Below are 14,426 nucleotides of genomic sequence, written 5' to 3' on the forward strand. Positions count from 1 at the left end.
CCAAATGAGTCACTAATGAGGGTGCAAACAAGCTGCAGGTGCGGGTGCCGGGCTGGCTGTGCACCGGTACCTGTGGGGTGTCCGTGCCAGCGCACACCTGTGACAGAGCTGAGCCCAGGCCGGGCAGCGATGGGGCCTCACCCAGGTGTGGTTACCTGCAGCTGACCTCTGCTCCTGTGTCCCTGTCAGGCAGGACGATGCTCGGTGTGCAGCTCAAGCATCTCCCCGCGCCAGGGAAAGGGCTTCCCACGCCACTGCTCTTGCGCCAGTTCCATTTGGTGTCACCCTGACCGAGCCACTGAGCGAGCAGAGACCTTGTGGGAGCATTTAGCCTGGCAGCCACAAAGTGCTTGGATGCTCTGTGTGTAAATGTGGTCCATGAACCTGTTAATTCAGAGGCAGTGCGTGCTCCTCGCCATCTCCTCCAAAGCACCCTCCTGAAAAACTGCAGAAAATAAAGTCTTCTCTGCCATGCCTCAGTGGAAAAGCGTGTGTTGGAGGCCTTTCCTACCTGTGCTCACCCTCTCACAGTGGTGTTCCCCTTGCACAGCAGAGGACCAGCACCGTGCCCAGTTTCATGGGGGCTCAGAGCCTGCCTGTCCCAGCTGATCACCACTGGGGACGGTGATGGTGATGACCCCTCCTCAGGACCAGGAAAGGTCTGCCTGAGGTCTGCAGCCTCCTGGGGGCCAAAGCTGACCAGCCATGGGACAGGGACGGGGCTGGAGTGGCACCCAGCCGTGCATGGCTTCTGCAGGACCAGCACCTGGAGCCCATCAAAGCAAACCCACTGAGGCATATTTAACCAAACACTTACTTTCCATTTTATTCAATAATTGCTTTAATACTAAAATGCATTAGATGCTCAAAGCAGAGAAAAGAAAATCACATTTAGGTGGAAAACAAAGTTCTCATCAGATGAAAAAATCCCAATGTGGCAGGTACACCATTTGGAAACAGAATCATAATAATTTAATAAAGCTGCTTTATCATCTTCATAAAATAGACAGAATGGTGATTCTTCTTTTTTTTTTTTTTTCCTTTTTCCATTTTGTTGTTTACAATGATTCAATCACTGTGAAAATGTACATAACATACATATCAGCATATACAACAATTTATTCTTCATATACTCGGCAACGGAGACACCATGACGAGAACGTACCGCGCTCGGTGCCGCGGCCGCCGGGGGGGTGCTGCTGCTGCTGGGGGCACTGCTGAGGGAGGGGGGCTGGGACCCAGCCCAGGGGTGTCTGAGACCCCAGCCCAGCTCAGATCAGCTGAATAGGGCCAGTTTGGGAGGGAAGGGTGTCTGGAGTGAGGAAGGGGTGTCTGGAGCCTCTCCCCCAGCTCAGATCAGCTGAACAGAGCCGGTTTGGGAGGGAGGGGTGTCTGAGACCCTGCCCCAGCTCAGACCAGCTGAACATCAGCTGACACCGGCGGAGGCTCCGTCTCAGCCCCAGCAGAGCTGGCAGTGGGGATTCTCCCCGGCGGTTCCACAGCTCACAGGTTGGATCAGAGATTACCCAGAGCTGCAAAAGCAGCTGTAGCAACAAGACCATCAGTTTTCCCCAATGACAGACAAATGTGTTTCCATTCAAAATTAGATTGGTTTTTTTTTTTTCTCTCCCTCCCACCCCGCCCCCACCCCCTCCAAGAATAATTTCAACATATTCATCAGACAGTGTGTGTTCTTCACAAAAGCAACTCGTTTCCTGTTTGGAAAAATAAAAATTAAAAAAGAAAGGAATTCACTTTTGCACAAAGTGTGATCCACAGGCCACCTCCAGCTCACGACAAACAGGGAACGGCAACAACCTCAGCAGACAGTGCTTGGAGGGGGGATTTTCCAGCCATCAGTTTGCCCCCAGCCCTCCACCATCCCTCCCAGCCCAGCCCTGCAGCCCCGAGGAAAGGCCAGGGGCTCCCAAGGGAAGAGCTCAGCCCTGGCCCCAGCCCCAGAGCTGCTCCAGACGGGTCCTCGTCATGCTCGGGGGAGAAGCGTCGGTGCTCGCTGCTCTCCTGGGCCAACAGGAGCAGAGCAAGTCTGCCTGAAGGGAACCAACAGATCCCAGCGGCTTTTCCTAAACCAAATCTGAGGACAGGTTTGAGTTATCAAAAAGCACAATAATTACATCTGGAACCCTTCCAAAAAGCCTTCCTGCCCGCCCCGCAGCTCGGGAACGTTTTTTGCATGGCCAGTTTCGATGCAAGTAGGAAAAAAACCCAAGGGACTGCGATTTGCCCAGGAGCCTGAACTCATCTCGAGTGACACAGAGGGACAGTGACAGGAGCACCAAAATATTCTGGAGAGGGCCAAGGCAGCGAGGCCAGGGCAGCTCTCTGGGTCTCCCCTTGGCCCTGCACAGCAAGGCCACACCAGGGAAGGGCCCCTCGCTCACATCCCCCACTGCAGCCTGGGTCAGCCCACAAAACTGGTGCTTAAATGCTTTTCTTGGAGGCATAAGGGTTTACTGACCTCTTTAATGCCCCCTTTTAATACAGAATTATTTCACATTCTTTCTCGGCTGTGCTTTTATTCAGAGTGGCAAGGAACGTTTCCTCTGGGTAAATTAGAGAAATGTTTCTATTTTTTTCTTTTTTCTTTTTTTTTTTTTTTTTCCTCTCTTCCTTTTCAGTTAGCATCTATTTTTTCACCCGAAACACAAGGCTGGTGGTGGCAGCTCCGCAGGCAGGGGGCAGGCAGGAATTAAGGCTGGTGCTTTTCCAGGCACCTGGGGATGGTGATGGCACCTGGGGATGGTGATGGGCACCTGGGGGACCCCACTGCCCACCCCGGGCCATGGGGAAGCTGGGTCCCCTCCTGGCAGAGGTGTGGGTGATGATCAGGCCACATGGAGCCGTTGCCCTGTGAAGCCAAGAGCACCTGACACATGGGCAAGGCAGGTTCTGTCTCTCAGCAAACACACGGGAGAAGATCCTCCCCTCCAAATAAAACCTCCCAGAGCTGACAAAACCAGGTAACATCAGAGCAAACTCAGCTGAACAGTTGCAGAACACCCAGTTACTCCAAGAGCCCCGAGCCAGCCCCTCTCCTCTTTTGCTCGTGTTATAATAACACACACATCTGGGGAAAAAAACCAGAAATAAATGACAGCAGTAACAGTACACAGGCAGGAAACACAGCGGGAACAGAAACAACATATCCCTGAAAAATGGGCTCAGAATCCAGAAGAGGGGAGAAAACCCCCAGTTTGCTTCCTGGAGGGGTGCAGGACATCATGTTAGCACGTGGGATGGGAGCTGAATGAGGTAGTCATCACACCAGTGAGGGAAGCATCACAAATTTCATTAGACAACTGTTTTGTTGTTGATTCTTTCCCAATTCCTGGCCCTAGCAAGTGGCAGGGGGAACAGGCTGACTCTGGACCTGTCTCAGACCAGCTGTGGCTTCAGGCAAGATCAATCTGCCCTGAAGAAATAAATGGCTGGAGTTTAATTTTATTTTGAGGATGATAACAACTGGAACTTGTTTTCTGGTTGTTTTTCATTTAAATAAATCAAGTAACAAATACTTTATCATGATATGTAGACCTAGAAAGACTCTTTCTCTAGAAACCACTAATTTCAACTTGCTGGTACAGCAAACATTGGCAAGAGCTATATATTTTTCCTTCCAGAATCGATTTTAAATTCTAGGAAACATTATTGAGGGTAGGAAAAATCTGTTCAGTGAAGGGTTAATAATAATAGCAATAATAATAATAATAATACACTAACTGAAATCCTCCTACCTTACTCATACCTCACTGAGGAATCATCACTGCAAGAGAGCAGAGAGCTGTGGAATCCCTTCCCTCTCTCCCTTCTACAAAATGGCTATTAAAGTAGCTCAATTTTCAAATCAATTTTACATGAGTAGATTTGTACCCACACAAAAAAGTCCTTAATTATGAGAAAAAATAAAGAATTGCTTTAATTTTTTCTCCATTAAGAAGGCACATTAATTGAATTAGTAGCGTTGTTACGTATCACCTGTCTGCCCCTAAATTAACATCACTATTGCTCATTCCATACTTATTTATGATGCAGGGATAGAAAGAAATCAGAAGGGTCTAAAATCCATGCCATGATGTCATACCTACACACACCCTCGTGGTGCAATCATGGCTGGGAAACGCTGACTGGGAAGTGTGTGTGTCTAATTGAGAAGGTAATTTAGATCTCTTAAAATAATTCCATCTCTTTGACTTGGAAATGACTGGAGGCGAGGGATATCTAAATCTGGGAACTGGAAAAAAACCAAAATAGCCAACTTCTGGAAAAAAAACCTTTCCATGCATTGCCTTGAAATTATGCAAAAGAAACGGGTAAGGGGAAAAGTTCAGCACAGTGCATCCGACAATTGCAATCCAGGCAGGATTTTCCCAAAAACGGCTTCCCACAACGCCCTGACATTTTCCTGCAGGAGCCGGGGGAGGCTGCAGGCAATGGTGGGGGCTGGAAGAAGCGCTTGCTCCACCGGGGCTGCAAACTGCAGCTTCCCCAAGGTTTAACTAAGATGATTGTGATTTATTTTTTTTTTATTCCTTTTTTTTTAAGCCTGAAAGCCTTTTGCCATCACTAGACGTACAGTAATTTGCAATATCAAATACAATAATAGTACAGATAACTATGTGACAGCAAAAGGATTCGTAAATGCAGGGGTGTCCATAGCAAAACACCAACACCTTAAAAGACAAACAACCTCGTGCTGGGTGAATTTGAACTGAAACTCACCCGACTGTCACTTTGAACAGTCCCACACAAGAAACAGCCGCTACTCCATCCAGACTACAAAACCGCCGGGGTGGTTACTAAAGATGTCCGAATAGGGAATTGGCCACTCAATTCTCTCCGGGAATGGAAATTTATCTTCGTTTTGAGATACAAAAATATATAAACTCCGAGGAGGGGGTACCGAGCGCTCCTGAGGACTGGGGGGGCCTGGCCTGTGCCCCCGCCACCCGCCGCCTCCCGGCCAAAGCCGCGCACGGCTCCTCGCTCGGGCTGCACGCCCCCGCCACCCTCGAGACACGTGGGATTGTCACATCAACGATAGCTCCATTTATAAACAATACATTTAGGGAAAGCTTTTAAATACAGCAATCTGTGAACCATTGGTAAGCGATAAAAACAATCTGCGCTGGGAGTCGTGCGGTCCCTCATCCTCATCCTCATCCTCATCCTCCTGTGGCCGAGCGCTGCTCAGAGGACAATGTCCTTTAGCCTCATCCTCATCCTCGTGCCGCTCAGAGGACGATGTCCTTTAGTCTCCGGGCGCCGGGCGAGTCCTTTTCCCGGCCGGCCTGCAGGAGCGGGTTGCCCTCCTGCCCGCCGCTCTCGCTGTCCGCGCCCCGGGGCTCGGCCTCGCTGGGCCGGGAAGGGCCACTGTTCCCAAAGGGCTCCCGGCCGCCGGCGCAGTGCCCGGCCCCGTAGGGCGCCGCCGGCTTGCCGGACACGGGGCTCTTCAGGTGCAGGGGCGAGGTGACGGGGCTGACGGCCTCGCAGCCGTTGCCGGCCTCGCGCACGGCGCCGCTCACCTTGGGGCTGCAGCAGGCGGCCGAGTCCACCGTTCTTTTGCCTTTGGGGTTGGCGAGGCGCTCCTCGGCCGGGGGCTCGCCGCCCTCCTTGCCGAAGGTGGCGAAGGTCCTTTTGGCGCCGCAGTCCGCGTAAGGCTCCGCGTCCACGGCCGTGGCCTCGATGGACAGCGCGATGACGTTCCTGCCGTGCTCGGGGGACTTGGCGCGGCTGGGCACGGCGCCGCGCGGCATCCAGCACCTGTCCGAGTGGCCCAGGATGCGGCACTCCTCCCGGCAGTGGAAGCCCTCGCTCTGCTCTGCGGGGAGAAAGCACAAGGCACGGTGAATGGGGTGCCCACAGCCTCCAGCCTGCCCGGGCAGGGGGCACCACACCGAGCCGGGCGCTGCAGAGGGGATCCTACCCCAAACTGCACTGACTGAACCTCAAACACCCTTCAGTCTCAAGGCTCTACAGATTGGAGTTTAATTTCCAACAGGTTGTGTGTCACCTGTCAGCACCAGCACAGAAGCCTGGAGAAGGAGTGACGGCAGCAAATCCATCACAACAGGGCTGCCGGTGTGTCAAGCCCTCAGAGCCAGTGGTTCCCGGGTTTAGTGGCCAGAGTTAAAAGCCACCATGTTTTAAGCTTGGTTTGACGTGACATTTAAGCTTGGCTTTTTGCAAGGAGGGGAAGGGAACAGAGGGAGGAAAGAAAAGGGGGAGGAGGGAAGGTTCTCTGTGGTTCTGCTGTATATGTGAGTTTTAACTTGTTGCTTAATCCCCACTGACCTCTCACACAACAGAGGCTTTATAAATCTCCAAGATTGTCCACTCCACTGAAGATTAAATGTGTCATTCCCAGTGCCGGGGCTTTATTCATACAGGAGCAATAAAGATTCCTTCTCTCGACTTGGGGCTGTCGTCCCAACACCACTTTACAGTGCTGAAATATGGACTGGTGGTTTAACCCTTCCCAAGGACCCTCCAAGACCAGGTCCAAGGGCTCCCAGGCGAGAGCAAACCCTGGTGCCCGGGGCCTGTGTGCATTCCTGCACTGCCAGTCAGCCCCAGAGGGCTGCACAGCTTCACCTCCACATCACAGAGGGACAAACCGAGGCTCGGGGAAGCAGCCAGGCTCAGCCGAGTGCAAAGCTGGAAATGAAATTCAGCAGTTTCACCACGCTCAGCCTTTGCTGAGCATCCGACCGTGGCTCCTGCCTCACACCGCAGGATCCTGGCTGCTTTTCAGTCCTTCATTTGATAAGAGCTTGTAATTGCAGCTGCCCTCCTAAAGCATAGCCTTTCCCCATGCAAAGACGTGGCTGCTTCCTCCCATAACCCACAGAGCAGCACTAAAGCTCCAATGCCATCACCCCCAGGAGCCCACGCTGGGTCGGGGGTGGGCTGATGGATGGAAGGTGCAGGCTGAGCCCAGATTTCCCTCCCTCCGTCTGCAAACCATTCCTTGTGCTGCTCTGTACATCTGTGTGCATAACCTCCGCTCCTCAGACACATTGGTATTTCCACCACATGCGAGCACTAGGGCGGCTGATAAAAATTCTCAGCACATAACACAATGCACCAAAATATGAGCAGCTTAACACTTACAGAGAATAAACGAGTAAAAGGCAGACCTCAAAAAAAAAAAGGAAGAAAAAAATAAAAAAAAAACACCAAGAAAGGGTTTTCTAAAGAAAGAGAAGAAGCCAATTAATTGAAAAATATATGGGCAAAACATCAGCTTTTTCTCTACATCAGAGCAGCAAGCCAGTGATGTGGAGCAAGGGGCTGGGTGGAGGGGAGGAGGTCTGGGTTTTGGCAGCTGCCTTTACAGCAGCTTGAGAGAAGGATGCCCTGAGCCCTACACACTGAACAACCAGCACTGAGCTCTAAAAGCCCATGATCTTATACTTTGATTCTGCTAATTTCAAGTACTTGAGCAAAATAGAAAAAAAAAAAAAAAGAAGAATTGCCCAGAAAATATTGCTGTCTCCCTATTTATCCACAGCTTAACTTCAAAAGGGTGCTACAGGCATACAAAGTTGTGTAGTCTGGCTGTGATAGCAGAGGACTTGGTGATGGCTGGAGGGGCTACAGAAATATCTCGGATTCTCATCCCGATGAGACACTGATTTATTGTGCTGTGTGACCTTGGGCGTGTTGCTGGAGCACACATCACTTCAGTCTCTCCACAAACATGAAAAGCTGGATCTGTGAGTGTGCTGGGCTGGCTGGTCAGGCACAGGGGAGCTGCTTCTCCTCACCTCCCCTGCCCAGCAGCACAGCTCAGCCCCCAGTCCAGGGCACTGCCATAGCCGAGGCAAACCTCACTCCAGAGGGAGCACAGGCAGGTTGCTCTTGCCTTGACCCATTTATTCCAGCGGCCACATTTTACAGCTAGAAACAATTGGAGGGCTTCCCTGATTACTGCAAGTGGATATTCCTCAAAGCCTACAAAGGCACCTGTGCTTTAACAACAGCTCACTAAAGGGCCTGGTGCCCCTCTGCCAGGGAGATGATCAGTTTTGGACATTGCAATGCTTGTCTAGAACCTGCAGCAGGGAGGAAAGGAGCTGAGAAGCATTACATTACATTATACTGTTTCAATCTTTTGTATGAGGAAGGGAATGTTAACAAGTCTCAAAGAGGCCACGCTGACAGGCAGAGGGTCACAGGTCACCACCATCCACAGACCCGAGACAACGGGTAGTTCCACGGCACATTCTGTCACTCTGCTCTGTGCTCAGCACACATGCCAGCTTTGAGACCTGCCCCGCAGCCAGAACCACCCTGCTCTCGGGGACAGCATGTGTGCAGGCTGCCCAGAGCAGCCCTGACCTGCAGCAGACACAGGGACCAGCAGAGAGCCCCCAGCAGCAGCCTCTTCACAGGGCACCACGGGCATCCCCAGCTAGCCACCCATCCATCACTGTCTCAGCCCCCAGCTGGTATGAAATCCTATTCAAACGCCTGAGCAAGGCCTGTGGACACACACAAACACCATTCCTCTGCTGTCCCCGATCCAAAGGCAGGGTCTGAGCCCCTCCAGCAGCTGACCCAGGGCTGATCCCTGCATGCTGCTCCCGCCCCAAGCAGAGGCAGGCAGGGACTGCTGGGCACGCTCCTGGTGCTGCCCTTTGCAGCTCAGTCTGACTCACCCAGCTTTGATGGCACCCAGGACGGCCATTCACGTCCACATTCACATCACTGCACTGCTCTGTCTTGTTCTTTACCACTTGAACAATCAGAAATAGAACAACAGGAAATTCTTTTACAGCCCCAGACCTGCCCTAGTCAATACAGCTGTTACTGTCTGCAGTGACAAAATGTTCTTGGTGCACGGAGCAAAGCCCAGGTAATAACCACCAGAAGCACGACATGGTGAGTGCCCGGCAGCCAGAGTAGGCAGCTCCCACCCCTGTGCTCATGGCAGGGCTGAGCAGGCTGAAACTGCTGCTGACCAGGGCTGGAGACGGGCAAAGGGAGGGGAGCAACACAGGGGCAAAGAGGGGTGAGACCCCCGAGCTCTGGCACTGCTCTGAGTGAGTGTGAGCACCTTGTGTGAGCTCTGGCACTGCTCTGTGTGAGTGTGAGCACCTCATCCTGACACACAGCCCCCAAGGGCACCAGTGCACCAGGCTGGCAAGGACCTGCCAGCTGGCATGGGCTGGGGAACAACACCATGGCCAGGGACTGAGAACACCGTGGTCCAGGGATGGAGACCACCATGGCCCAGAGCATGACCTGGGCTGCACTCTCTGAGGTGCTGAGGACACTGCACACACCAAGGGGGATAGCTCTGTTGCCAGTCAGGCTGTGGGGACACCCATAGGGGCACCCATGTGGCACCCAGCTGGCCCAGAGACACGCTGAGCAGCTCGCCTGTACATGGGAGCTGCTGTACCAGAGATGTGCAGGTCCCACTGCAGCAATACCCGTGTTTCAGCCAGACTGCCCTCACCCAGCACAAACCCACAACCTTGTTTCAGGGCACCTTAGGGCAGGGTCACTTCTAAAACATTCCCCAGGGACAAAACATCCTGGCACAGGCCCTTTCATCAAGAGGTGAGCAGCTATCCTGAAGTCAGACTTGGCAGGAAAAATGTCATTACTAAACATAAGCTCTTGCATAGCAAATATGAACTCACATAAAATCCACAGCCACCTCTGGAATAAACACGTCCCTCAACAAGTCAAGCAAAATCCACATTAAGCTCCAGATTTCAAATCAGATCTCTACTAGCAACTCAGAAGACCAGCACAAAGGCAACTGCTGCAGGTAGACCTGGTGGGAGAGATAAAAATCCCCACCCAGCCAAGACCCTCGGCACTTCCCAATGCCATGTGCAAGCTCCTGGTCAGAAGAGCAGGGACAGGGGATGGATGCCCAACAGGCAGAGCCCGGCAGGACACGTGGTGGGCACTGCAGCAAGAGCCCCCAGCTCCACGCAGCACGGGCTGTTCCCTCATCACAGGGGGACTGAGGAATGTCCATGGTGAGCAAATCCCCCAGTCCCTGTCCCACACCTGCAGCACAGCAACGCCGAGCGGGTGCGCGAGGTGCCCGCTCAGCTCCCGGCAATTGAATTATCTCCAGTGGAATTGCAACGCTGGCCGAAGAGACAAAGTTAAATCGTAGCAAGGTGCAAGTGCCTGGGAATGTAATATTCCTGATAAATGGCCAGATGACATGTGCTGTTATACAATCTAAGGTGCAATTTGGGCGATGACAATAGTCCCTGGAGTTTCCATTTCCAAACAGGCGCTCGGTTCAATCCAATCCGTGTCAGAGCAGCTTTGCTGGGGTGATAACTAGAGCTCGTTTGTGCTGTTACAGGGGAGCAGGGAAGAGGAGCAGGAGCTGCTTGAGAACCAGAAATGAGGGGAGAAACGAGGGACTGAGGGATCCCAGCCTGCTGGGACATGGGGCAGGGGAGAGTCGTGCTGAGCTGCCCCAGCCCAAAGCCCCCAGCCCCGCAACAGTGCCAGCCATGGTGCCAGCACCTGGGCAGTGACAGCACCTGGGCAGTGACAGCACCTGGGCAGTACCCATACCTGGGCAGTGACAGCACCTGGGCAGTGACAGCACCTGGGCAGTACCCATACCTGGGCAGTGACAGCACCTGGGCAGTGCTGGTACCTGGGCGGTACCTGTATTGGGCAGTACCTATACCTGGGCAGTGACAGCACCTGGGCAGTGACAGCACCTGGGCAGTACCCATACCTGGGCAGTGACAGCACCTGGGCAGTGCTGGTACCTGGGCGGTACCTGTATTGGGCAGTACCTATACCTGGGCAGTGACAGCACCTGGGCAGTGACAGCACCTGGGCAGTACCCATACCTGGGCAGTGACAGCACCTGGGCAGTGACAGCACCTGGGAAGTGCTGGTACCTGGGCGGTACCTGTATTGGGCAGTACCTATACCTGGGCAGTGAGAGTACCTGGGCAGTGCCTGTACCTGGGTGATGTCCTGACCTGGGCAGTGCCAGTACCTGGGCAGTACCTGTACCTTAGCAGTGCCAGTACCTGGGTACTACCCATACCTGGGTACTACCCAAACCTGGGCGGTGCCCATACCTGGGTACTATCCATACCTGGGCAATACCCATACCTGGGCAGTGCCAGTACCTGGGCAGTGCCAGTACTTGGGCAGCGCCTGTATTGGGCAGTGCCTGCACCTGGGCACTACCCATACCTTGGCAGTGCCCATACCTGGGCAGCGCCCATGCCTGGGTGGTACCCGTACCTGGGCGGTGCCCATACCTGGGTACAACCCATACCTGGGCGGTACCCGTACCTGGGCAGTGCCACAGGTCCCCTCGTGCTGAAGCCCAGCTCCAGCTCCACATCTCGGAGTTCCTTCAGCAACCGTGTGATTATACTGTAATCACGATGACACTGCTCCTGGGTACAGCAAACAGCACGATCATTAAAAAATTCATTTCAAAATCTTCCTGGAAGCTAATAAATTTTACAGCAGTTTCAATCCTTTCTCATTGCAACAAAGAAAAGCTTAGTTCCAGACAAATTAGAAGTAAATTGATTGCCTTAGGGGAATCTATTCAAATATCACTTTTCCATGTTAGAAATCTCTTCCTGAAACAAGAAGAGGAGAACCAGGGAGAGCCAGCACGGGAGCAATGTGGAAAAGCAAATCATTAAATCTCAGTTCATGAAACTGAGGGGCGGGCGGGGGGAATCAAACTTAAAATAAAATGCAAATTTCTCACTGGGGTGCGGGCCCAACATTTGTGACAGAATTTATGAATAATAAATATGAATAAATAGTAAACACGAAGGGATCAAACACTGTTGTGGCTGTTTACTCATGGTTAGCCATCTTTCATGGACAAAGCGCAGCTGCATTATTTAACACTCCTCTTCCAGCTACTTCGGGGTTTCTTTTCAACTCCAGCACCTTCATCTCCTCAGGACCCAGCACCCTCAGCACACCAGAGGAGCCCACACCCTCCACCCCAACAGGAGCGGCTGTTTCAGGCTCAGGGGCAGCGATCCTCTGCTTTACACTCCAGATAAAATAATAAGCTCCAGCAAAATACAAACAGTCCCCAGCCGTGGTTCATCATTCCCTTGTAAATTAAGACTCTGCACCTCTCCCTTATCTCCTCTAATAGCATAACATCAGGAAACGAGAGGTGGGGAATAGTGTATTATATTTGTGACCTGTGGGCTTCACAGAGCCTTCCTTGCCTTTCCTAATAAGAAATCTCCAGTCAATGCAGCAATGTAATCCTGGCGTGGCTTCCCCTGCACAATGCTCAGAGGATTCTAATAACCAGGGACAGTGACAAATGCTCTTTACTGCAACAAGAAGCCTTTCTTTTCCTCTCTTTCACCATTATTCAGGATTTATGCAAGCTAAAAATGCTGTATTTTTAATCCTGGATTGCCTGTCCCAACACAGAAGGTCAACAGCGCTTGGACAAAGCACAGGAATTATTTTAATGAAACAAGGGCTGTCATTTAGATTAATTTATTGAGCAATTGCTGCTAAGGACCCCCCATAAGCTGCATGCAGCCCATGGGCAGTGCTGCTGGGATGGTCAGCAGAGGTGTGCAAGGGGGCTCTGCAGACACAGACAGCTCCCAGGAAACGCTGAGGATTCCCCCTGATTCACACCAGCTGGCCCATTCCCCTCTTGCCCTGCTCTGCCCCACCATGAATAGCTCCCTCCCTCCTGCAGAACCGTCCCTGCTTTGTGAGTGAGGACTGAGGGGGGACAGGCACCCCTGGGTGCCTGGGAGCTGCACCCAGAGGGAGGGACAGCCCCGATGCCCAGCATTTCCTGGGGATGCTGACGCCTCGGGGTGAGGAGCAGGCTGTGGCAAGGAGGGCGATCACCACAAGGAGCCGTGCTGCGGGTGTGCCACGCGCCAGAGTCAGACCCAGGAGGAATTACGGGCTGGAATGCAATTTAATGCTGGCTGCTCCCCTTCATCCAGGACCGCAGGCCAATCCCCACCTCATTCACAAGGAAAAATTAATTCCCTTTCAGAAGGCCGGCGGAACACACCATTTAAACTCCAATTAATCCTTTTCTTAAGTGGTCTGTGGAGCTCTGCTGGCCCCTGAGCAGCGGGATGTGGATTCCACCTCTGAAACTCCAGCGCTGGTGCCTCCATCCAGGGCTCATTAGCATCCTAACAGGTCTGGGATGTGGGATCCAGCCTGGGAGCGAGGGGAGAGCACTCTGGGCTCTGATGGACCTCCTCCATCTCGAGCCATTAGTGCTCCACCACTCTCGGGCACGGCTCCTGCGCGGGCACAGACACAACCCCTGACTTCATTACTGCAATTCAATTTCATTAGCACGGGATACAGAGGGATTGTCCTAAATACACCCTTCCTTAGACTTTTTTCATGGTAATGCAGCCATTTGAGTATATTATACCCTGCAGAGATGGAAACATTTCTAGTCTGTTTAAACACATTTCCCGCAATTGGGAGCAAAACTTTGTCTCAGTTTATGCCTCTGACACCAGCTGCCTCCCATTTAATGGGACTTTATTCGCTGAAACAAATTAATCCAAAGGTTACTGTTCTCTGCTATTGTCATAGACGAAGCAAATTCACATTTTCTGTGAGGGTAAGGCAGGACCAGCCAGGCAGCCGCATTCCAACGGCAGCAATAAATCAAATTATTACTCAGTCCTATTCAAAATCAGGCACCGGTCAGAAAATGGCAACTCAACCATCCTGATAAAAATCCAACAAAACAGAAATTACAGTTGGGGGAGATAAGAAGCAATTCCTGGATGCCTGTGCTGGGCCAGCTCCTGGCCCAGAGCCTGTCAGGGCACATCCCTGCCCTCTCCTCGGGGGCTCGTGGTTAATGTCTCACTTCAGCCAGCACCTCCCTTGGCCAGGACAAAACAGAACAATCCTGATGCTCCTCCTGCAGGGATGTGAAGGCCAGGGTGCCCTGGGGAGGATGCTGCTCCCTCCTTCCCTGCCAGGCTTCTGGTGGCTCCACACAACAAGTGAGAAATAAAGGAGTGAGGTTACAAACGCTGATACATAATTTACTCCTATTATCAAGATTAAACACATCTTTGCATGCTTAGCATAAAACAACTGCCTTTCCCCAGATTTCTCAAGGACATGCATAAACTTCATTATTATCTAAATAATCAAAAGAGTATTTCAATAGAATATTTAACTGTCTGCCTACTGGAAACTCACAGCCTTAATCTAACACTGATCCTCTGTTGTCCTTCATGTAAATATTGTTGGGATGTCAGCCAAAGCCTAGGGAAGTGAGCTTCATCTTGGTGGATGGGAATCTCTGGTGTCAGATACAGTCAGCCTGACTAATGAGAGCCACAGCTTGCCAAAGCCTACAGCCTCGCTGTCTGTTCCAGCCATTGAGCGCGCTCAGA

General features: G+C 52.1%; 1 protein-coding gene across 2 annotated transcripts in view; it reads right to left on the reverse strand.

Annotated features, from left to right (window-relative positions):
* Positions 1–800: 800 nt before the first annotated feature.
* Positions 801–14,426, reverse strand: part of PCDH19 (protocadherin 19) — a 63,783-nt gene continuing 50,157 nt past the window's right edge. For both annotated transcript variants that reach the window (XM_054289617.1, XM_054289616.1), the window contains exon 5: positions 801–5,839. In XM_054289617.1, coding sequence (XP_054145592.1) covers positions 5,253–5,839 — 587 coding nt within the window. In that variant the 3' untranslated portion in view covers positions 801–5,252. The remainder of the gene's footprint in view (positions 5,840–14,426) is intronic.

The sequence above is a fragment of the Melozone crissalis genome, unplaced genomic scaffold, assembly GCF_028551555.1.
Source record: "Melozone crissalis strain CALT ecotype California unplaced genomic scaffold, PUWL_Pcris_2 ptg000068l_1, whole genome shotgun sequence".
In the NCBI taxonomy this organism is placed as follows: Eukaryota; Metazoa; Chordata; class Aves; order Passeriformes; family Passerellidae; genus Melozone; species Melozone crissalis.